The 25,402-nt window shown below is 34.0% G+C and overlaps 1 protein-coding gene and 1 pseudogene across 4 annotated transcripts; both read right to left on the bottom strand.

Annotated features, from left to right (window-relative positions):
• Positions 1-1,546: 1,546 nt before the first annotated feature.
• LOC145574917 (uncharacterized) lies at positions 1,547-9,377 on the bottom strand. 3 transcript variants are annotated; one of them, XM_081632802.1, is made up of 4 exons: positions 7,641-9,377; positions 3,219-6,407; positions 2,981-3,085; positions 1,547-2,865 (listed from the first exon to the last, which is right to left on the bottom strand). In XM_081632802.1, the coding sequence occupies exons 2-4, from the start codon at positions 3,543-3,545 to the stop codon at positions 2,731-2,733; spliced, it is 567 nt and encodes a 188-aa protein (XP_081488928.1). In that variant the 5' UTR covers positions 3,546-6,407; positions 7,641-9,377; the 3' UTR covers positions 1,547-2,730. The 3 variants fall into 3 exon arrangements, with proteins under 3 accessions (XP_081488928.1, XP_081488929.1, XP_081488927.1); XM_081632803.1 differs by having other exon boundaries at positions 9,033-9,124; XM_081632801.1 differs by having other exon boundaries at positions 3,219-9,377.
• Positions 9,378-10,906: 1,529 nt separating this feature from the next.
• LOC145576855 (uncharacterized) lies at positions 10,907-22,949 on the bottom strand (annotated as a pseudogene). The gene is made up of 16 exons (XR_014098565.1): positions 22,708-22,949; positions 22,464-22,604; positions 21,288-21,379; positions 17,962-18,058; positions 17,396-17,439; positions 15,754-15,842; positions 15,021-15,112; positions 14,780-14,926; positions 14,047-14,194; positions 13,810-13,886; positions 13,284-13,355; positions 13,109-13,156; positions 12,899-13,026; positions 12,670-12,817; positions 12,173-12,380; positions 10,907-11,849 (listed from the first exon to the last, which is right to left on the bottom strand). The product of XR_014098565.1 is annotated as an uncharacterized LOC145576855 (transcript).
• Between the last annotated feature and the right edge of the window lie 2,453 nt (positions 22,950-25,402).

Consider the following 25,402-nt stretch of genomic DNA (forward strand, 5'->3'; position numbering starts at 1 on the left):
TGAAAGCTAGATATAATTTTTGTCAAGGGATCAATTACCATACAAGTCGAGCAGCATTACAGTCTTAGAGGGACAATAAGTGCTTATGTAATCAGAAACTTTCCATCTGTCGTCTAAATTGGTAATGCATCCTGATTGAATAACCCAGTTCGTATAAGACGCCGTTCACTTCAACTTATTTTTGCTGAACTAAAATTATTTTTACTGAAACAAAATTATATTTGCTGACCTTTAATTATTTTTACTGAACTGAAATTATTTTTACTAATTTTCTATTATAATTCTTCTTTAAGAAAACTGAATTTTACTGAACTGAACTTATTTTTACTGAACTGAAATTATTTTTACTGAACTGAATTTATTTTTACATAATATTATTTTTTTAAGGTGAAGAGAACAGGGCCTAAGTCTTAGTGTCTGTTTTGTTCAGCTTAATTTCAGTTTAGTTCATAATTTCCTTCTCTCATAAATAATTCATTTCAGCTTTATTCAGTTCAGTTCAGTTCAGTTCAGCCCCAGTCAGTTTTGTTCAATTCAATTCTGTTGTACAACCTCATAAACAATTTCCTCAGATTCCTGCCACATGATCTCTATGTAACAGCCTCATTCGATTTCACAGTTATTCCCTGCAAAATTTTATAGGTTCATGAAAGAACTTCACAACATTAAAAGGGTTTCCGGGTTATGTATATGAAGCTCTGATTTGCATGCTTTGATGGGAATTATTGTTAACAAAAAAGGAAGGTAAAAAACAGAGAAAAGATACAGTATTCTGATATCACATTCACACACCAACTCAGTTAAGCATGAAAAATCCTTAGATAACAATTTTTAGCAACTACATATAAGAAAACACTTTGGTAATCTGATTACCCTCTCATCGAAACAATTCCGAGCAGAGAACTATCCTCACAGCCAAATCACAAAACTCCAGGATTCTGCTAATACATTAAAGACAACAATTAAAGAGACTTCAGGTGGCTCAAATGAACTGAGATTCAAATGAACATCACAAGTGTCCAAATCAAATACATGTGAAGCTTCCAGAACAGTGATAGTACTCTTCCCACGACTATGTGACAATAATGAATCACAACACTAAGACTAGCGAACACGGGCCAAAAAGGGGTCAGAGATCCTATATTCTTGCACACAATAAATTTAAATAAATTAGCAATCCTATGAAAATTGGTACTGTAGTCCAAGTAACAAAAGAATTGCAACAGAATTTGTGACAGCATGAATAAATGTGTGAAGCTGTCCACATAAACTCTGGAAAAATTCAGCTTAATCATGCTGTCCCATTTAAAGACCATAGACATCAATCTCATCATCTTGGCCTGTGAGCAGTATGACTGAAAACATTGTGGCAGCAAATGTAGTAAAATCAGATGGATACACAAGTAATTTCAGACAGAATGCTCTGAGGATGCTTAGATAAACATTTCGCCTCTATCAGTAGCAGATAGTGTGCTTTGTCACAACGATATAAGTAAATCAATTTACAAACTAAACATGCACCAATAACGCAGCCAAGCCAGGAAAAAAAAAAAAAAAAAAAAAAATTAGGAATACAATAATACAGCCACAGAGTACCTTTGCATTAATTAATCAAAAAAGGTTCTCGTCAAAAAAAAAATTATCAAAAAAGGTGCCTTACAATAGTTTATACATCATGGGTATACATTTATTCTCCAAAAACCTAGTGATCTATGTAACAGATAATAAATATAAGTTCTGTGCTAAAAACAATAAAATTAGAAGAAGTCAAAATCAGGAATATAGGCTTCTTTTTAATAACATAAACAATTCGAGTTCCACAGCACTACAGTAGCCACCACTGGGTTCCAGCACTACACTTATTCACATTTACAATTAAGGAATCTGTACAAGTATTCACGTCTTCAACAGGTAATAGGTATTCAATAATACATGCAAACCTTCATAGGGTTACTGATCACATGAAAGAGGAAGGTTGTTTGCCACAAACTTAGCAAGAGGAGGCAACTGTAAACACGACTACTATAAATGAGTGGTTACAAAAGGTGTTTGTTAAACCCTTTTGAGGATGATAACAGAAGCAGCAATTCTACTCCATTGATACAGAATCTGCCAAAGCATATGCCCTTGCTCCTTGGCGTTGGCAGCAACAGGATCGGCACTGATGTTATTATACTAAGTACAGTTCCTATCAGCTTATGACCACAGGTCTACAAAGCATAAATGATCTTTTATAGCATCAAGGCATAAACCCCGACTCTGAACATATGCTAGATAAGCTGCTACTCCAGTTATTTTGGCCTCCAAGCCCCTTCAATCTCAAAAGAAGGGTATAAGACACAGCTATTCATTCATCCATGCCGGCTGACCAAATTGAACCACTATTCTATCAAGAGCTGATACTCCAATAATTTTCAGTTCAGGTAATTATGCTCAAGTACAAGACCAACAAGATCAATAACTCATATATATGCCAGTGAGGCAGGGTCAGGAGAGGCCGAGATGTACACAGCCTCCTGCTTCTAGCCAAAGACTATTTGAGAAGCTGTATGAGATAGACTTTTTGTAGGGAAGCTGATCTGCATCCTTGAGATCCATGAAGGAAATGTAGAAAAGACCATTCCTTCTCAATATAGTGTGACCTGATAGCAATATTGTATAAGATCATCGTCCTTTTCCATATCCTGCTGAATTATCAGAAGTAAATTGTCCAATCTTCCAGGTCTTTGTTTACCTAACTCGGAATAACAAAGATACTGGAACCAAACAGAGTCCCTTTTCCTTTAGACCTGCATAGCTGATATCTTTCCCAATATAACCTGAGTGTGGTACTTCTCCAGTCTGGTTAGAGGTATTTTGTTTTTCCTGAAGAAGAGAAATGCCAGAAAATATTTAGTTAAGTGAAATATTAAAGAAGTGAAGAACGTCCACATTGTTTGGCACAAATTCAGACCACAATTCCTAAATAGTTGTATCATACCTGAAAAAGGCTAAAAAAGTCATGCTTCCGTTGTTGCACAGGTGGTAAAATGTTCAAACCACCTGTCTCTTGTAATTTTATTTGCAATTTTTCCAAGTCTTGAGCCTGAATTAGAAAAACATTGATTTAGTATCAAGGGAAGTTGACAGGAAACCTTAAGAAATAACAAGAAAACTTTACACTAAGGCAACAAACTAAAAATGGGTTTGCAGGGATGAACATGAGAGCTACTCCTTACCTCGGAATTACAAACAGGAGAAATTGCAGTGTCCTCCAGTTCAGGATCAATATAAGTTGCCAGAATCTTTCTCCTTTTAGCAACAGACCTAGCTGACGCAACACGATCATCATTATTCATGTTCATCTTTTTTACCAAAACAGCAGCACCAGAAAATATGGAAGAGTTTTCAGAACCAGAACAGGTGACAGTATCCTCCACATTACTGATAGCTATCGAGTTGTTGAAGTATGAAGACCAACCACTATCTTCAGAAGAAACCTCATGTCCATCACCAGAAAAATTAGATTTGTTCTTGTGGTTTGTGGAGCTCATAGAATCCTCCATTGAATCACGAAGTTCCAATAAAGCAGTTAGACAGTTTTGAAGATTAATGCAAAAGCAGAGGAAAAAAAAAAGGCTTAAAAGGTTTTTCAAGTTTGGCCAAACTGCTAAGGGTTGAGTTCTTTTATAGAAGCATTAAATATATTTTAATTTAAGTTTTGCTCCCAAAAAGATATTCCACGTTTCATTTCTAGAGCTTGCCTTCCACTCAAACAAAATTAAGGCATGGATTGGAAAGTCATCTAAAAAGACTTGGTAAAATATCATGACATCCACCCCATCACCAAGTCAATATCTCACGTGGGAAGCATATTCTACAAGATAACATTAATCCATGGAAACAATTGTTCAAAATTATAAATTTTAAAACTATATAAAAAAAATTTAAATTATAACCATAATATGATATCGCAGTCCTAAGAAACACAGGTACTTGTCACATTATTTCAGAAAAATCCTTCAAAGATTTATAGTTAAATGATGTTGTTGTCTATTTTTTTTTCCTTATAAAGTTGATATTGTTAAACGGCTTTTCAAAATTAATAGATGAAAAGCACATAAGAGGGACCATAGAATAAGTGAAAATAAGAATGCCGGGAAACAAGCTACATATACTTGACAATTTGACATCAAGCTGGTGAGATAACACCATTGGCCATCAGAACATATCCAGTGCAACCAGTGAACACCTTATGTGGCGCAACTATTTACCTTTCAACAACCATAATGTAAAGCACAGAACAAAAAAAATCTAGTAGTGGCATCTTACCCTCTACCAGTGTATAAGACTATACGAGTGCACACATGAATATGGTATCACTTATAAAGTTAATACAGTATAAACTCTAAGCAGTCATTCTAATTCTACTTCCTAGGTTTTAATTAAAAAACCCATACTCAACAGTTATTCTATTGTTAAGCTAGCTAATTTAGTTGCCCTCGGCAGCCAGGTAATTGTGCGCCTATTAGAGATGTCAAACCACATTATATTTTGGCAACTCATAGAAAACATATTTGACCCCTATATTTGAACAGGATAATTTCAGCAGGTGCAAATAAAAGGCTATGTCTGAAAACTTGAAAAGTGTTTTGATAAGCATAAATGATAAACAATCTGAATTATTTAATAATTTGGTATAATAGTGGCCATGAATCCTGATTAACTCTTATATTATTAATATTTCAGATCCTCCAAATCTTTAGCTGAAGAGTTCAGCATAGTTTAGGCGATATGCTTATCAGCTTCTAAGAAAATTCAAATATCCCATTTTGACCAACCCTATTATAGTGCATATTAAACATCCAGAATGATATAACATTGATTTTCAGCACGTAGTACGGTAGTAGTCGTGGAAAACCATGAATGCCAGAAATAAAGAGATGGAATACTAAGCTTGAGATAATTCTGAACTTGTTCAGCAAGGATAATAAACATTATACTAATCAAATTTGACCAAAATATTTTAAGTAATCAATTTTTATTTGACTCATTATATAATGATTTGCCTATACTTACGTAGAAGAATTTTATTTAATATGGCCTAAATGATGGGGGCTCAAGCTGGTCCTAACAAACTCCTGATAATCAGACACTGAAATGTTTGACAAAAAACAGCTTACTTCCTTGTAGCCACTGAACTACAACCATCCTAGTCTCTGTCCTACCAAAATTACTCGCCCACGACCATACCTAGCTAGGTAATGCTGGTACACATCATTAAGAGGCTCAATATTTCATTAACTACCAACTATTGTCAAACAATCACTTTGTTCTGGTGAGTTGTGAGACTTGTAACTGACTCATGGGAAACACAACAGAAGCATTGAAAGCAATAGCTTCAAGTTGAGCAAGGATCATAATTCATGAATATTTATATTAATTTTAAATCAAGGTAAGTTTTCTAATCACAAAGAAACATATCATTTGTCAAACATAAGAGCAAAAAGTTATTTTGAATCCGCATATTTGAATTAATTATTCCAAATACTACGAGATATGAAATTTACACAAAATCTTCATTTATATATAACAGAAAAGAAATCCATAATTTTGTTGCAACACAAATCATCAGAGTTACAGTCAAAGATCATATGAGAGGTCAAGTCCATATTCGTATATTGGCAACCAGATTGACAGAGCCTCTAGATTTAGCCGCAAAGTTTACTCTCAAATATTATCTTCTTCGAATTTTCACATATTCCAATTGACTAATCAATCATGCAACATTCACATATGATTCCCTTGAAGAAAGATTCCAAATAAAATACAATTTCCTATGTGGATTGTCTTCCATTATTTTATAACATTCGCACACGTTTCATTCCTCATGCCTGACTCTCCCACCTGTCATTAACCTGCTTCTTGCTCATTCTATGTAAAGCCTTTATTTAATGTCTATGTTTGACCAGAAGTAAGGTACTACCTGATCCATGCCATGACAACACTCTCACGTACAAATGATTTATTTTGAAGATTCTAACCATACAAATAAATATAAAAGAAAAACAAAATTTATATATAAATGCATAAGGTATGATAGGAGACTCACCTGCCGCCTACATTAGGAAATATGAGGACATCCTCTCTACTTAACATAGAATACCTTTGCATGTTTGAGGAACTGACAAATTAGTAAAAGATGGTTGTCAATAACCACAACATGGGGAAGTGAAATTGAACTCCTTGGTGGGCTTCCAATCAAGCAGTAGGATTGCTTTCATACTCAGTACACTGCATCGTGCTGTCTTGCTTATCTTTTACTTTGCGTCCAAGGAATGTATACCTTGTAGAGAGTCATTCAAGGGATGACATCATTTCTTGATGACAAAGCGCATCAACATTCCCACACGTGCATGCAGATGTTTCTGTAGCATAGGACAGCAGATTGTATACTGATCAACTAAAAAAAAAAAAAAAAAACATATATATTGCGAGGAAAATACAAACCAACATGAAAGTGAAGAGAGCTTGTTCAGCATGGATAGCAGAGAATATTCCTCCCCCGCCCTCCCCCCAATGCGCAACTCTCTCCCAATTGGGTTCCTTACTTACAAGTTACAACAGACAAATCTTCCAAGCATTTAAATCAAACTAGATAGAACTGTAAAAGGGAAAGACAGCAGACTGCAGCAAAACGAGTAATACATCATTAGACTCATAATCTCTCATGTTGAGGGTAAAATGAATAACTACATTCACCAAAACTTAGTCATTGATGTCAACAACTGAAGGTGAATGACTTTGTTGTGCAGAATTGATGATGGCTGTTTCTTTGGGACACAGGAAAGTTGCTAATGACTATAATTTTTTGCAATAAGATACTTTTGAGGATCTCAAGATTTCAACCTACCACAATCATGTAGTCAGCAGAGTAATACAAAAAAAAAAGACAAAACAAGAGTTCCTCAAAATACCATTTCATATTGACAGCAATAATAATACTAATGATGCTAGCATGTAACATGTCTACTTCCGGAAATTTATTCTTCAAACACAAATTGACAAAATATATCCCAGATAATCTCTTTGCTTAAGAGCTACGGTGAACAAAGTACAAGTGTTTTGAGTAACTGATAACTAATAAGATGTATCCCAGATTCGGAATAGTCCTCCAGTGGCTCCAATCCCTCATTACTTAATATAATATCAGTCAAACTACCAGGGAATATTTACATATAATGTACACACACAGAGAGAGAGAGAGAGAGAGAGAGAGAGTGAGGGAGGGAAAAAAGTTTAAAAAATCAGCTAAAATTAATATTGTTGCAGCAGTCATCGCCATTTGTCTTTGTCAAGGTGCGTATGTAACTGCGTAACGTACACCTCATATATAGTCAATATTTTAGTGTAAATTGAATTTCATGTTTCAAAAGACGAAAAATCTTCGTTAGAAAGAGATTAATAGTATGTAAAATTAAACAGTATAACATGAGGTGTGCATAAGATAAGATATTAAAATAGTGGAGAGCTCAACAAGCCTGGTATACATTCATTTTAATACTATAGTATTGATTGAAATAATTAATGTCCAAAAGACTACCATATGCTTTATAGAATTGAAAAATCAAAAGATTCGTCCAATCTAGAGGTTGGCATACCATAGGTAGGTTGGAAGCAGATGTAGCTTTTGGGATCTGTGATCAGTCACACAAATTCATAAGAGAGATTGGAATTCAACCAAAATTTGAAACATTAAAAAATCGGGTTATATTATCAACCCTCAATTTACAGAACTACCAAGAATACGCACATAGTTTGACTGTTAATTTTCTTAGAATAAACATATTGTAATTTAAGAAAGTACTTTTTTTAATATCAATACTCAAAAGCATATAATTTCTGTATATTAACATAATCTAAAAGCCAGCAATTAACATTCGAACTCAAAAGCATGTCTTAGTATTATGAAACAATAAAGATTAGTGCTTTATTAATGCGAAATTGATCAATAAAGTCAAAACCAAACAAAACCTGGAAAATTAAATGCACCTACAACTTCATCACCATCACAACCCAATCTATTGATGGGATGATGGGCGGCTAAATGTATTAGTTCAAGTTCACCCCTACAGTAACAACATTTTTTCCTCCGTACCAAAATACTTTTCCTGCTTTCCTTTGTTATCCGCCACAAAATACTCCTTGACACTTCTAGTTTAGTAACAACATACTAATTGTAACATTCCTCATTTCTAATTGTACCATGACACAACTCTACTTTCCATCGGCCTACTCCACTCCTTAAAATTAAAGGACCACGCCAGGAATAGAAAGAGGGATTTGATCCCTCAACCTCACCATTGGTAAGGCTATGCACCTATGCTCTACCCTAAGCTACTTACACCAACCTATGAGGCACGGAAACAACTCGGGTCTCAGAAATGAACAACTAAGTCCCAACCATTTCTATGCATTACAATCACGAAAACAATTGAGGTTTCAAAAAACGGCGAAACCTCAGGTCTTAGAAGGTCCCGTGCTTCCTAACCGCCAGCTACCTAAGCAATTCATATATCCTCTAAAGTCTAAACCGCAATCGGATAAACGTATGCAAATTAACCTCTTATCATACTACATTGTTAAAGAGACTAATTTAAAGTCCCCCATTATCAAAATCAACATACATTTTGAGGATCCAATATTTAAATAGGCTTAAGACAGAGTGATACTTCCAAAAACCAAAAATTGAGATTTACTACATTAAAAAAAACGAAGTAGTTTTTAATTACAATATTCAAACTGTAGTTTCTAATCTTCTTTCAAAGTACACAATTACATGCAATTATTTAAAGGTATGGAAATCAGAAACATAACTACAATGAAGAAACGCTCAATTTCATCAAATTAGATTAATATGAACAAAAATTGATTATTGCAATGCATAAACAATTGTTAGGGTTTTGAAAAATTAAAAATAAAAAAAAAATAAAAATAAAAATAAAAATAAAAAATTCAGGCAAATACAAATGTGAATAATTTTGCGCGCGTACCTTGATCATGGACTACTACTCTACTAGGGAACAAAGTCACAAACCTGAAAATTCTTACTGAGCACATTAATTTATATTTACTGAGCATTCTGATGAAAACTTCATAAAGCAGAATTTCAGACAAAGAGCCGAAAGAGGTTTTTATTATACCTTCTCAAAAATGCTTTCACTTTGGGGTTCAAATGTTTAAATTTTCGACTTTACTAGTGGGATGTCAATGGAGCGGAGTGGGACGGATGTTGGCCTTTCCATCCCCATCCCCATCCCCACCTAACATTATCCCCATTCCCATCCCTGCTGCGGGTTCAATATTCATCTTCATCCTTGTCCCGTCGGGTATAACTCCTAAACCATCTCCGGCCCAACTCCACTTGGATATCCTTCCCCACCTAATCCCCACCAAAGACCCGCCTAATCCCACCTAATCTCCGTCTCTCAAATACACAATCTTACATAATTAATACGGATTATAATAATAAAATAAAAAATTCTTAATATTACACACATTTTTGTTTATAATATAATTGTAGTACAAAGTATTTATAACTAATATTTGATTTCACGTAATTATTTTATAAAATAATATAAAAGTATATAATTTTGCTTTTAAAGATATATAGATGTGGATATGAGGTGGTGATGGGGCGGGTATAACTTAAAATCCACACCTAACCCATCACCCATGGCGGGTATGAATTTTATCCCCATCGCCGCCCCACTACCCATCAAACTGAGACCCTTGACCCGCCCCACTGACATCCCTATTTACTACTATTAATCAATATGGTAAGATGCGTTCAAGTGAATCAGATGAAAATTATCCTTACAGCTACAACAAATTGTTAGACCGTCTCTCCGAAAAGGCTATATATTCCAGCGATGTGTGCGAGAGATGTACCACAGTGCAAGATTTTTTCAACGATCGTAGCTTTGATGAAGGAAACCCTAATTTGATTCAATTTTATGTATTTGTTAATGTAGATTTTATTTGTAGATGACGGATGACTTTTTATTTATAAACTAGATTAACCCCGTGCGATGCACGGTTTAAGAATAAGAATTGAATTATTGACTCTTAACACGTAGTAACTAATTTCTAATTAAATATGAATATACAATTCCCGAAAATGCATAATTTTCATATTTAATTAAGAAATTTCAATTAAATTACATTATTAACTATTGTTAACAACTCGTAAATAACTAAATAGCATAATATGTGTAGAAAACCTAAAATTTAAAATTTAAAAATTCAAATGGAATATATTTTCAAAGCTATGTTTAATAGGGTAGCTTAAGAAGGAAAAAAAATATGACATCATCATTGCATTTTGGAGAGAAAAAATTAAATAAAAAAGTGACACGTAGGCAATGATAACATCAGCAGTTGTTATTTTAGTATATATATATATATAGATTGATTTGTTTCAAAAAAAAAAAAAATAAATCAATATGGTAAGAAATAATAAAGAAGATGTTAGATTTTATTTGGGTTTGTAACTTTGTACCACGTAAATTTAATTAATATCAACTTTTTTTTTTTTAGAGAGCCACAAGAGCGGGAGTGAGAATCGATCACAAGATCGATCGGAAGCGGGAGGAAAGCTCTAACCACTTGAACTATCCCTCACTCTCAACTTTTTATAATTATTAAGTATATGAAATTGGATATATTTAAAGTTAAAATAGGTATTGATTCTTTTACTCCGTAAAAACTAAAAAGTCATATGTAACAATTTGTAAGCGATGAGGGAGTACTGGAGTAGACAACTAGATGTATATCTGTCATACCATAATTGGCCGATATAAAATAAAATGCAGAAAAAATTAACGAAATTAAGTAAACGTTAAACTTATTCTGTATACAAAAAACATGAACTAAAAATCCCTCTATTAAAACTTTAGGAAGTCGGTTAGACTCAACATTGTCTATTAAATTTGAGTGTTAATGAAAGGTTATCATTCTAATCTCAAGTGTTTATAATCTGTACATATGCGATCTACCACTAGGATAGGCTGAGTTTGACTGATACTTAACTTCTGAGGTGCGCATAATGTTGAAACCTGAAGGTGTTCATTGCATAGCCGTATCCACAGGCATTGCTCTATACAAATTTCCTCTAATGCTGATAGATCACCGTACACTATAATTAGTGACTTGAATCAGCAGAACATAATCAAAGATTTTACATATATTTCCTCTTTGGAAGGTGTTTATTGCAGAGTGCAGACGGTCTGAAATACAAGTCAAGTCTTGAATTCAGGTTTTATTGTCCAGTAGTAAGAAATAAAGTAGAGATTCCTTGAATATAGGAAAAAGAGATTCTATGTTGTACAATTACTCGAGAGTTCTGAAGCTGTCCTCTGCAAAATGCACTCCAAATAAGTTGCAACAACTGATCACTTCAGCCCAGAGCAAGCTTGATGATGAGCCAGAGTATTGGTCTGAAGAGCAGCAGCATAACATGAGGATGAGAGGTGATCAAATCCAGAGCTTGGCAGATGGAAATGGAATGCAAAACAGAAATAAGTCCCATAACGCCTCATCTGGAAAGGAAAGTACATGCAAGGGATCGATGCACAAACTTTACCTTCACTCCCGATCTACTCTCTCGATACAACTTTGAAACAGTTGAGTAGGCATTATGACAAGAAATTACAGCTTTCATCGAACCCAAGAGGAAAGAGAGATATTCTACTCAGGTCACAATTTCAGCAATATAAACAGATACAAATTCAATATCCCTAGTTGCAGATTTTGCATCAATCATCTGTTTGGAAGGATGTCTGAGAATGCAAAATCATGAAATGGGGGGCCTGAAATGAACCATTAATTTGAGTCAGCCACACAGCTCAACATAAGCTGTTCATATTCAAACAAAACAAATTACATTATTGCACAAGATTTCAAAAGTAGTTAATTAACAAAGGACTGTAGGGTAAAGGTAGAATCCAAATGCAAGTCACATAGATAAAGCATTTATATTTATAAAATTTAAAAGGATGTGAACCCACAGGAGTCAGGCCACACCAGCTGAAAAAACAAGTACAATAACACATGGATTTGATCCAATAGTAACAGTGTAATCAGGAACAGCAAAATGCCTTACACAACTACCAAATTTCAACAAGAAACTAACCTGCTTGTCCAGCCAAGATATAAAATGGGACATGAGCAATCATTTTAGTCCCACCATCACTCCAGTTCACAGTTCCTGGATATTTCTCTCCCCTGGGATGTCGTGACGATCCCAACACAGACATACATATTGCAGGCTCATTCAGTAAACCCAAACAATCACGAGCCCTTGTCCAAACCCTTGCATTAGATAATCGAGACCGAACTACCTGAGATGTTAATACTCAGTTAGCCATGGACTTAGACTAAACCATTTTCATCCTGGGCAGATATTTCACAAAACATTGTACAGTGACAACACTTCAGAATCCCTTCCTGTTCTCTTCAGTTGGGAATGCTTAAAAATACTCCCTTATCCCCAAAACTCAAATCAAATGACGGTCACAGGTAAAGCCAGATAAGGTTATGAGAGACATCATTATAACAAGAAGCTGACAGAAATCGCAAGATCCAGTAGGAAATCCAAGATTAATTATAAATATCAAATGAACTTCAAACCTTTGCTAAGGATACACGAGCCCTAGGTAGTAATTCACGGTGATAAGTAGCAAGTTTTGCAATAGCTGTTATAACAAAGCATAGAAGTCTGGACTGTCCCGCCTTCTCAGAGCCTGTGCTGGTGGTGCCTTGTCTTAGACCAAGACGGCTTCAAAATTAAAGCAAAATACTGTCAAAAAAGACACCAAAAATTTATTCTTTAACAAGGAGAAAGTACTATTGAACTTACCTAGATGAGAGGTTCTCGTATAAAAGTAACTCCAAACTTTCAAAAAGTTCACGAGCAGCATCTTTGTGAGATTCACCGCCCCCTCCATGCTCTCCAATAGCCCAACAAAGTTGTAAAGCCAACTCTGTCTACCAAAGAAAATACATTCAAATCTCAGAATACATTTACCAAATACATCGACATTCTACAATTAAAACGTGATTGTTCAACCTTCTCTTGGCTGTCATAAGCTTCACCAAGTCTGTCCATGATAGGTTTCTGCAGAGCATTAGAAAGCCATAAGGAAACAAGTTTTAAAATTGAAAGAATGAAAGATGATTTCATCTTCAAGTTTAAGCACACAGCACAATTATGAAATGTGACGCATATACAGCCACCAAGGTACCTTCAGAAGTGAGATAAAATCTGGTGATCGCTGAAATGAAGCAAGCATAAATTCCAAAAGTCTTTTTCTGACCTGTGTGAAAAGTATAATTGTCAATAATTGATACTTCCCTCAGCAAGATACGGAGTATCAGAGCAACAAACAGAAAGCCTAAAAAATTATCAAAATCATGAAACTAGAAACTGGAACATCTATTTGTATACTCTAAGCACACATCTAGGCATATATGTTAACTTTTGATTTTAAAAATTAAACAAGAACCAAAACAAAAGGTTTGCATTCAATGAAATAAATAGCTTGTGATTGGGAGAGAAGAGAAGTCCTCATCATAGCAATGAAAGCCTAAGTTATAAGCATAATGCCTATGCGGCTATGAAATAGGTTTGCATTTGAATTTGCCTAATGCTCTTATAAATGTTGATTTTTAACAAGTTTAAATACATCAAGACAAAGTAGATGATCAAAGTGGACAATATATTTGTTTAAATAAAAGTTCTAGACTTCCTACAAATCTAATGCACATTACCTCATATGAAAAATTTTTGTCTGGGAATATAGCAGCATGTCTTAACATAAGCATGGGAATAAGTGCACAGATCAAGGCTGCCAAAAGAAAAGGCAAAGATGCTTCAGAAAGTAATGTATTACAGCATTACAGTATCACAGAGTGGCTATAACAGAAGGTGGCACAATGACCTAAGCAACAAGTCTTTACACTATGAAGTAGCAAGTAAAACAGATGAAAATGGAAGAAGTCTCATACAATCATTGACATCGCGTAAGGCTATAGCAAAATATACATCCAGCAGGCAAGGTGCAATCTTTAGTGATTGTTTTAACCGGTCAGACTGAATACCACTTGTAGCAGCCTGTAATGCTGCAGCAATTGCAGGTGATGTCCAATGACGTTCCTGGAACATACCATCATTTCTTAAGTCAACCTTTAGTCTCACGGCAGTAAAAAAAATGTACAGTTAGCAACTGCAACGCTTCCAGTTTCAGTCAAGTTTGTTATCAACATCAACCTAAATGTTGATATGGTAATTGGCATAATGCACTAAATGGCAAACATACAAGATGATAAATATCATCTACAGGGATTATGTAAATAGTAAATAAAAAATATTTCTCCCAATGGTCTATACCAGGTATTTCAGGTTACTTTTAGCTATTTATGAATTTCCATGTCGCTTCTCAAGTGGACACTGCCAAAAGGCATGGTAAAGCAGATAAAATGCATAGTGCAGGGTCTAGACCTGGAACATGCTTAAAGCTCACTAACACTTCCCCTAACCCCAACCCTCTGCCTCTTCCCCTTCATGCTCAACCTAATTGACAATAACTCTTAACCTTCAGGTTCAAACCTTGCCATATCATCTTTATATCAAAGAGAAGTAAATTACATAGAGAACCCAACACCAAGATCCCTACTATACTATTATAAAATTAATTTGTCAGAAATATGTGAAAACATAATCATAAATAGAGATTCATACAGTGATAAAGTCATTCTCATCTTTAAGAAGATCAAGGAAAGCAGGATCAGCAACATCTATAGTATTGCTATCCTCAGATTCAGAGTCACCTTCTCAGCCTGCTATGGTTGAGCCAGTATATGCCTCATCCATTAAAGCAAGTAGCATCTGCATCCAAAAACATCTATTGTACTTCAAAATTGTCCAGACAACAGATTAAAAGGAGTATGATACTGAAAAGTTCTAGTTTCATCAAATTCACCTCAGGAGCAGTACTATTCTTGATTGAAGCAATGCTGTTACCAACCAGTGTTCCAGAGCTTTTTTCCACCTTCTCAAGAGCAACAACCAGGACTAGCACAAGCCAAAAGGTAATTATCACAAGCACATAACACTATTATAAACTCTCTTTAATGATAAAATGGAAACTCCTTTAGACTAAGATTCTTTAAGATAAAAAAAAATTTAAAAAATTAAAATAAAAAAAAGGGGTCAGAAATTTGTTCTCATAGAGAGCTGACGATGGCCACAACACTCCCCCCCCCCCCCCCCCTCCCCCTCTCCTCTCCCACCAATTCCAACCTAGAAAACTTAAACAACTATCTACAATGGTTAATGTTTGAGATTAAATGTGCTAACATAACTATAAATGAGATAGCAAAGGTCAGTTGCCAAACCCAAATGAGCAATTGGCTTCAGATGAAAGCTGCTTACCAAGAATTAATAGGACTTTATAATAGGCTAGGACAATTGCAAAAGATATAACAATCATCACATGTAAAGTTACTGCTAGTGAGAGGGGCTATCTTTCCCCTATTAAACAAAGTTGAACCATGAACGTGCAACAGAGGATTGTTTTAAGAGAATCATGTGCGAACCAGTTGGTTTGACTTTACAATGTCGTCTTATGTGGCTTGTAGACAATTTTGAAAAACAAATCACTCTACACTTTTCAGTAACATTTTCCGGCATATGACATACTATTGCAAACTCACCAGGCAAGTCTGCGATAGCTGGAAATAAAGCCAAGAATGACCCGGGAGCTACTAGTGCAGGAAATATCTTCAGAAATGATTTCTCAAGCCTGCAAAGTAAATTAATGTATAATGATCAGCTGATACTTAGTTAGATGACTTAGATCACGGTAGGTGAGTAGAATAAAAACTTCAAATGTTAACTTTATCATATATAACAGAATGGTTCACAATGTGTACATTTACAAATATGATTGCCCCATATACAGGTCTGGTTTACATAAATGCATATTTGATATTTCAAAGATTTCAAAATTATCATAATCTATGTTTAAATACCAGACAAGAGTGGAAAAAACTGCTTCAACGAGAATATCCAAATGGGATCAGCTTAACAACCAGGTAGCCAGCTATCCAAGAATAGTGTTTGCAGTCAAAGAATACATATAGTAGCAGAACATGAAGCTGGCAATGTCTGAATGGAACAACTAACCACATACGCTTATTACCAATGAATTTTACTTATGCATGGGTGCACAATAAGTTTATTATGGACATGGCTCACAGAGGACTGACTGCCAATCACAGATACTAAATGGTTTTCCAATTTTTCTAAATTACTCTAGCTCTTTTTCCGCAAATACTAATTTTTCTGTGGTCTTGTTCGAAGAATATTGGTTGACCAAGATTTGATCTAAGTTAACAATTGTGTAACATGGGTCAAAGACAATGGAACTTATACATGCATCAATCCAAGCATTGATCTACCCATTTCAATGAACTTGTTCTGTTTAAAGTTTATGATAAAGAACCAGAGAGGTAATAACTCCATATTAAAGGATTACAGATAGCTTGGTTGGCATGAAGAGCTCAAGCAGCAAAGACTATGACTGATGGATACTGTACACAGGTCAAGCTGATGGTTCGAAAGACTCAAAATTACAGCTTGAACAGAAAGGCTAAGGTGCTAGCAATGCATCTCTCCACGTGAAAAAACATGTTGTCTCCATTTTATTATATTAAGTGTTACACTTTCCTTAATAGGTCATATTTTTAAAGGGTCACTTCCATTTTTGGCAAACCCAACTAAAATTTTAATATTACATCTCTCTCTTGTCATGGTCTTCACTTTTACTAATTTTATTATTTCTCTCCTCTCACATCCCTACTTTTCAATCAACTATTAACCCCACTATCCTTTCTTATAGTTCTTTAATACCCCAACTACCCCACTTATATCTTATTTTAATAAAGTTAATTAAACCTCCTAAAACTATGTGCCAAACAATATGTAACACTTACAATATTCCGTAGATTCTAAGAAAAAACTAAGATCCATTCACTTGAACTCAGACAAAGTACTTCAATCAAAATGCAACAACGATACTACAGTGTAGGCAAGCCAAAACCAGGGGCTACACAGTTTTGATGCTATAGGATTCTTTTAACTATCAGCAGTTGTAGGGGAGAGAGAGAGGAGGGGCTAATACTTAAATGTCAATTATTAGTTGATATACTCAAGCACTCAACTACCTACTATCATCTGTACATATAAAGCGATGCAAACCATTAGCACCAATCATTAAGATTCCGAAGAATTTGAACATGGTGAAGACTTGCACCATCTGATAGCATACAATGAAACAAATATAGAAATACTTACTTCTCTCCATTCCATGCAATGAGCTTCAATAGCAAAGGAAAGAACTGCAAGCACATGAAACAAACTAATAACTCAAATTTGCTTTCCATCTTGTAAAATTAACATTACAAAAGTTAAAATACAACTCAGAAGCCTTATCAATACAAGATGAACACATTAAAAATCCATCTAAAACCTAAGTCTACAAAGAGGTAAATTAGTAGGAAAATTCAACTTAATGGCAGAAATAGAAGCAAAAGCAACCATGAGTGCACACTTTGATTAAGAAGTATTAGTGTCAGAGAAATATGAGCAGAAAAAATACTTGGAAGAGCAAAAGGAATAGAATTTGATGAAGGAACAAGGACCATTAATCCTTGAGTTTCTCATCCAACTAAGAAATTGCAATTACACCTACTACAGATATACTCCAACTTCCTTGTAATTTTCATAACTTGGGTTGAGCCAAAAGGAAATTAATTTTTCAAAGAAGCAACTTTACTTTATCAGAAATCAGCAATACCTAGATAAATTCTATGAGTGTGCACTTCTCCTATAAAGAATAGCATTACAGTTCCAGAACATACTTGAGGTAGCACAGTTGGAAATGAAGTCTGAAGCTTCTTTTTATTCACAATAAGAAATTCAATTGTTGCCTCTGCAATGACAGGGTCTGCAAAATCACTGCAGTCAACATTAAGATATTGATAGTTAATATTAGGCCACTTCACTAAAAAATAATTAAAAAAAAAAAAAAAAAGAAAAGAAAAGAAAAAGAAAAAAAAAAGAAGAAGAAGAAGAATGCCATGACTAACAATTACAAAAAGAAAGGTTGAGAATTTATTATCCTTAAAACATTAATTGTTGCCCATAACTCATGATTTTTTTAATGGTGACAGTTCATAGTCACAAATTTGGCTCAGATTGAAAACCTTTCCATCTTGGGCTCATTTAAAAGAGTTGTAGATGTACTATGGCTCCAAAGTCTAAACTATGTACAATAATATTTTGGAAAAATGGAAACTAATAATCCCACCTTTGGGTTTTCTGCTCAAAACAATCCCACCTTTTCGAAATCCCAAAACAATCCCACCTTTGACCCCCATCTGCTCAAAATGAGCCTTTTACCGATTTGTCAAATTAGTAACCTATTAAAGAAGGTGACATAACACGTGTTACCTTCTAATTGGTTTTCGTTTTTTTTATAATAATTTTCTTAAAAAAAGATAATTAATAAAAAAAAATTAAAACCCCATTCCCATTCCCACTCCCCCGATCCCCCCCGCCGGAACTAATCCCTCCCCTCGCCGGAGCCAACTCTATCACCTTTCCTCCTTCCTTATCCTTTACCCCTTACCCTCCTTCGTCCATTGATTCCAGCCAAGAGGCAGCCACCCACTCTTTCCCTAAAAACCGACCACCACCACCCTAAAACACCCATGACCAGCCACCTCATCCCCGAAACACCCTACCCCAGCGACATCCTCCCTGGAAACGAAGTTTCCCTGCCTAACCCCACCGTAAAACGCCCCACCTTGAAACGGCTAACTTGCTAGTGGAGGATGCAAAAGCAATGTCAAGTATCTTGCAGATGCGTAGCATTTTAGAAAAACTCATCAAATTGAGATTTGATTAAATTGCCTTCCCCTAAGTTGAAAATCCATGCCTCTGATTTTTCAAAAGAAGTGTCACGCCATAACCTGCTACTAATTGACTAATTGTTGTTTAACAACTTCATGGAGAAAATGTTTGGTAAAAAAAGAGGAAATTAGGAAACTCTGATATGGATTTTTTATTTGGTTACAATTAAAGTCATCACCGCGAACGTGTTTTGCAGCTGGAGAAGGGGAGGGGGCAGATTCGGGTGGGAATTAGAGAATAGGGTAGTACGCTGGTGGCTGTGGAGGGGGGGTTCATGGCTGACTTGGCTGGGTTGGTCGTGTTTAGGGGGCGAGTTCGTGGCTGACTTGGCTGGTGAGGTCAAGGTTAGGAGAGAGAAAGAAGGTGATGGGGGTGGCGGTTAGGTGGTGATGTGGTGGTGCTTAGAGAAGGGTGGTGGTGGTGGTTATGGTGGGTAGCCATGGTAGAGTGTGCTAAGGTGGGAGATGAGAGATTGAAAAAAAAATTAAAAAAAAAAAATTAAAATTTAACCGGTTAAACAGGTTGTAGGTTGAAAGGCTTATTTTGAGCAGATGGGGGTTAAAGGTGGGATTGTTTTGGGATTTCGAAAAGGTGGGATTGTTTTGAGCAGAAAACCCAAAGGTGGGATTGTTATTTTCCATTTTACCTAATATTTTCTTCATTGAAAGTTTATTATGTACACAAGTACGCATATTTCTCATTTTTAGCCCTTGGGCAGCTACCATTTTCATCACTTCTCCTTCCAAGAGTTCCAACCCCCAACCCCATTATCTCACCTTTGACTGCATTAAGCTAGGAATATTTTCACTACTTCCCTAGCCAAAAATACTTTTCTCAGCATGTCTCTAAGAAACAACTGTTTACGAGCCTCAACTTCTCAAACTAAAAGTGTCATTATCTAGACCTCAGCTATAGTTGAATTTATAAAGATTAAGTGTTCGTGTTTGTGGTGCTGATAGTGAAGGGTTCGTTTCTTGATAGTGGTAGACAGATTGTGGTTTCATCTTTTTAGAGCTAAAACAAAAGCACCATTAAGCAATATTATGCTTTGTAACTAGTTTCGCTTCTAGACCTCATCAATTGCATTTCTCATACTACAAGGTCGGCAACATAAGAGAATATATTATCCTGATGCCAGCTTATATATATATATATATATATATATATATATATATATATATATATATATATATATATATATATATATATATATAGTTCTTCAATTTCCTAGCATTCTAAATTTCTAATCCAAGTCGGCATATGCCACATAACAATTCCCACACTAGAGCCTCTAATAATGCCAATTATTCTTCACGAGATTTGATGATCTCAAAGCACTACATACCATTTAGGCATTTTCATAGCTAGCCAGCTTTGACCCAATCACAGAGTCACTTTGTACGAGGTCAAGATGGTATAAGAGTAATAAGACTACAGACACCAACTAAACATCACTAAAATAGTAAAATGGGTCTTCTATATTACAAAACACTACCTTTATATTAACTGGATAATCTAAATCACCCTCAAATACCCCCACAAAGATTCCTGGAAAGTGTATTTCGGCTAATTGCATCTCAATTGTGCTGGACTGCTGACCCACAGCTTATTCAAATATGGACTGTGTGCAATCAACATCCAGTTTCAGACATATCATTCCAGCTATTTCATCATCTTCCAGTTTATATATATTAAGGGTTTTATCCCAAAAACTTCTCCAAAATAATAACTGTGTGTATATTCTTCAGTTTTAGGCAGAAAATACATAAAATGGAAGTGATCTTTTTGGTTGCTCATTCCCTTTCCAATACTAATTATATGCACTCAGTTCAAACCTTAGATCTTAACAATGTATTTGCTTAGAGCTAATTTGTTAAAACCAACTGTCTACATGCACAAATTCTACAAGCTTGGACAGGAATTGAACATCTTTACTAAAGTTCATATAACACTCAAATTCACCCATTGATAGGTCGAAAGGAATGTGGGATTTAGTGCTATCATTAGATAAATTCAGTTCCATACAGGAATCACCCTTAACAATAACGACTAATATCAAAACCAAATTAAACTTGTGTAATTAGACAAAAGTGTGTATATTAAGGTCTACTCTTTTTGAAAGACTGAATCATAACTACAAAAAAGTTCACCTTCGACATATTTCTTACTGTGAATACAACTACACACATTTATGGGCAGGAACATCAGACATTAACAGTTTAGCATTCCTGATATACTAAGTTTATTAGATATGAAGGAGAGGATAAATCACCGGCTCAAGCAAGAACGAAAAAATGTCCTCAGACTGGGATCAGCATCATGAAGAACAGACTCTCCAAAGTCCAAGAAAAATTGGAGAATGGCCTGTTGAGAAGAAACCACAAAGAATAAAAAAATATCTTCACTAACAATTCTAATAAGTACTTCCTCTGTTTTTTAATACTTGCAACACTTCCCTAAAATGGAAATGTCACAATACTTGCAACACACTATAAATGGAAAGTTATATTAGGGAAAATATGTACTATTTCCCTTATTTAAAGTACATGGCCCACTAAATTACACTCCTAACAACCACTCACCTTATTTTGAAGTGTATTATATCATGTGAACCCCACATTTATTAAATACCGTGAAAAAGTGTGTGTTGCAACTATTAAAAAACGGAGGAAGTAAATACTTTTATAAAAACAACATATAAGAACTAAGAATTTAACCACTGATGGACTTTGTTCAAGGTCTAAACATCTTCATCCCTTAGGTTAATAAGTGATACACTGTTTTGCAGCCAGAATGCCTGAGTCATCGGTCTTAAATACCTTTTTGCATATTGCATTTTATGTATAACTTTTGTATGTCAACATCATCATGAGAAACTATGGCTTACCATTATATAGTTTGCTTAAATCTTCATATTTCCTCCAAAAGGGGAAAATCAAAAGGAAAAATAAAAACAACTTGATGAACCAAACACCCCATGACTCGAGTAGGTAAAATACATAGATAACATGCTTGTGTAGATGAAATTGATCTCTTCTCCATGACTCGAGTTGACAGTTAGTTTAAGAACCCAAACTCCACAATACTCATATTTTAAAAAACACTTGATAGAAGGCTAGAGAGCCCTCAAAACATAACTAATATCCAACAATGATCATCATAGATGCCTCCGAAAAACACTCAATTATAGATATATCTCTGCAGAAATCCTCAGGTCAAGAAAACCCATTCGCCTAACACTCAATTACAGACAAAAACATACAAACTATTCCTTCTTCTAAGTTCAAGAAAAAGTTTGTAGAAAACCAATTCAACTATTTCGCCCTCCAATTTCTAATTTCCAATTTCTAACAATAATAAAATGCAAATTCCCCAGAAATAAATCAATGCTCAAATCAACAACATTTTAAAATAAATTCCCAAAATCAATGAAAATTTAATCACTCACCAGCAAGAGAAGGCCATGAGAAGAGCGAGACTGGGAGAGAGAAGCAACAGAACGTTGAAATAGCTTGTTAATGGAGGAATAAATTCGAGCAACTAAATCATCAGACTTCTCAGCTTTACAAAGCTCACAAAGCTTCTTTACCTGCTCACAAATTTCAAGCACAATTCATCAAAATTTTACATTGAATTGAATAATTTCAGAGAAATTGGAGACGGGAAAAACCCTAAGAGAGAGAAAAACTGACGGATTCAAGAAGAGAAGGGTCGGAAGCAGGTGAAGTGGAGTCTCTGGCACTTGCTGAGAGTGTTCGGAGGTAGAAATCCCAGTTTCTATCACGATCTGCCATTTTATTTCAACGATTAAGCTCGTGAATTTAGGGTTTTTGATTGCAGGTTATTGAAGAAATTGGGTGTTATTTTTGCAAAATTCAATTGTTCTTGGGAGTTTGACGACGAGTCACCGGGAAGCGAAGAGAGAAGGGAAGAATTTCAGGTAAATGTTGTATTGTTGTGCGACTAGTGCCTATTGTTTAGTGGTAAACATGTCAGCTAGGTTGTGGGGTACGAGTCGAGTCGAGTCGAGTCGAACAAGCTTACGAACCTAGTACTCCTTAGTGAGCCGTGTCTAGAACGAGGCTAATTAAAAGTCTTACTCCCTATGCGTTTTTGAAAATTTCTCGATATATGCAATGTAGTGTAATGACTTTAATTAGTTGAAAATTTCTCGGTGTATGCCATGTAATGTAATGACTTTAATTATTAATGACTATATTTAATTATATTAAGTTGTGGTTAGATGATATCATCTCACTTATATTTTGATACTAATAAATTTAAATTTTATAATACTTGGTTGGTACTAATGAATGAAAAAGTATTTTGGTATCATCTAAATTCTATTGTAGTATAGTCATCAACGACAAAAGCTATAATAGGCTAAAAAATGCTCCTTCACGGCTTGGAATAATCTATATCTATTTTACCAGTACTAAATAAAGAGAATAGCTTTAGAAAACTCTAAGACAATGGATAGTTGTTATCGTTAAATCTTCTATCAATCAATAACTCAATAACTTAATATAAAAACAGACACCAAAAAGTGACACATGTCACTTTGTAGTGCTGTTTTTTCCCTCCAAAATCACTAATTTGAATTTTTTTTTTCTTTTTTTTTTCATTTTTAGTTTAGTTCCCGTGCGATGCACGGTTTTAAACAAAACACATTGTAAGATTTATTTATAAACACAGTGAAAGAAAGTTTTACACTCTGTGATTTTTTTGTATACATGGTCAGTAATTTCTACTGTAAGCATATTACTTGTAAAATATACAAAAACAAAAAACAAAAAAAAAAAAAAAAAAGTCATAATGAACACTTTTGAACATTGAAATATTAATCTAATCTAATATATATAAATAAAGTAGGCATTTTTGGAGAACATTCAACGCACCACATAAACAAAGGTATATTTTTGACCAATTAAAAATTAGATTTCTATTTTATTTTAGAATTAAAAAATTCACTTGCCACCTAAACAAAAGTGACGAATGAGATTTAAGAATTTTGCCACGTAGTTAAAAATAACGAATAGTGATTTATAAAGATTTAACTTATTTAAAAAACTAAAAATTATCTTTTAAGAAAACAATTATCTTTAGATATAGGATTTATATATCTAAGATAATCTTGATAGTGTTTATGATAAGAAATAAAAATTATTCCTTAATAATAATTAAATTAAAAATTTTGATGCCTACCACTATAAATTGATACATCCTACAACACCAATAAAATTTCATATCAATACAAAACCAAATCAAGCGAATTTTGTGTCACAATTTTGTGTCAGTTTTAGGTCATTAGTGGCTGTGTAATTCTTAGTTTTATTTTTTAAAATCCATGTTTAAATGTATATTTGTGATTATTGCTTGCATTGTGTTTATTTGGAATGCTTAATGATTATATGTTTATGTTTTGTTTACTGAATTTTGTTTTTATATGCAGATCTAATTTAATTAATCAACGAATTAAATTCGAGCAAAAATGATTGGGAAAACAAAGTATGATAAGGTATTATATCTATATAAATCGTTTACATCTATTAATTTTTTTATAAACCTTTTTAGTTTTTATTAATTAATTTTATGATTAAAACAATTCTTTTGTTATTTAGGTAGCTTAATCAAGTCATCAAATTAACTTAATTGAACAAATTAACGTTCATGCCTCAATTAAAGCCAACTTTGTACAGTTTCGTCTAAAGTTAATTGAAAGAAAAGTTTATTCCATTAGTTACTTTTCAATCGTTACAAATAAGAAGCGGCGACAAGGGACGATTAAAAAATTCCAATGCATAGATTTAATTTTGTACAATTACAATTTTTAGATCAATTTTACAAAAATTTTATTGATTTATTTTATTAGACTATAAAGATTAATTTTATGTAAATTTTATTTTTGCTAACATGTTTTATTTATCCAGTTTTATTAGATGAAGAAGTAGAAGATAAATAGTATACATGTTGTTATTATTTTTTAATATTTCTATTTTTAAAAAAATCAACGAATAATGATTTAGGATTTAAATATGTAAAAAATAAAAAAAAAATCTTTTCACATTAAAGATTTTATCTTTATGTAACCGATAAATTATCATATTTACAATTTTTTTTTTGAAAGATATCATATTTACAATTTATTTATATTTTTAGATTCAATTGTCATATAACTAACAACCACAAATAAAATACATAACAACAATAAATAAAGTCGCGTTATAAATTACATTAAAAAAAAATAATACTTTTGTAATAGGCAATAACGCTTTAATTAAATTATTATGTTTTTTTTTTGTCTGAAATTATTAAATAGAAAAAAAAATCAAATACGAAAATATCTTTTCTTGAGATTAATATATGGAAAATCGTGCATCGCACGGG

This window comes from Chenopodium album, chromosome 13 (assembly GCF_948465745.1).
Source record: "Chenopodium album chromosome 13, dcCheAlbu1.1, whole genome shotgun sequence".
Classification (NCBI taxonomy): domain Eukaryota; kingdom Viridiplantae; phylum Streptophyta; class Magnoliopsida; order Caryophyllales; family Amaranthaceae; genus Chenopodium; species Chenopodium album.

What these genes read in the sequence shown, in the direction of transcription:
- LOC145574917 (XM_081632802.1), bottom strand. Translation starts at nt 3,545, where the DNA reads ATGGAGGATTCTATGAGCTCCACAAACCACAAGAACAAATCTAATTTT. An exon ending in CTCCTGTTTGTAATTCCGAG is followed by an intron (nt 3,086 to 3,218) that starts GTAAGGAGTAGC and finishes TTTCTAATTCAG; the next exon opens with GCTCAAGACTTGGAAAAATT. An exon ending in ACTTTTTTAGCCTTTTTCAG is followed by an intron (nt 2,866 to 2,980) that starts GTATGATACAAC and finishes TCTCTTCTTCAG; the next exon opens with GAAAAACAAAATACCTCTAA.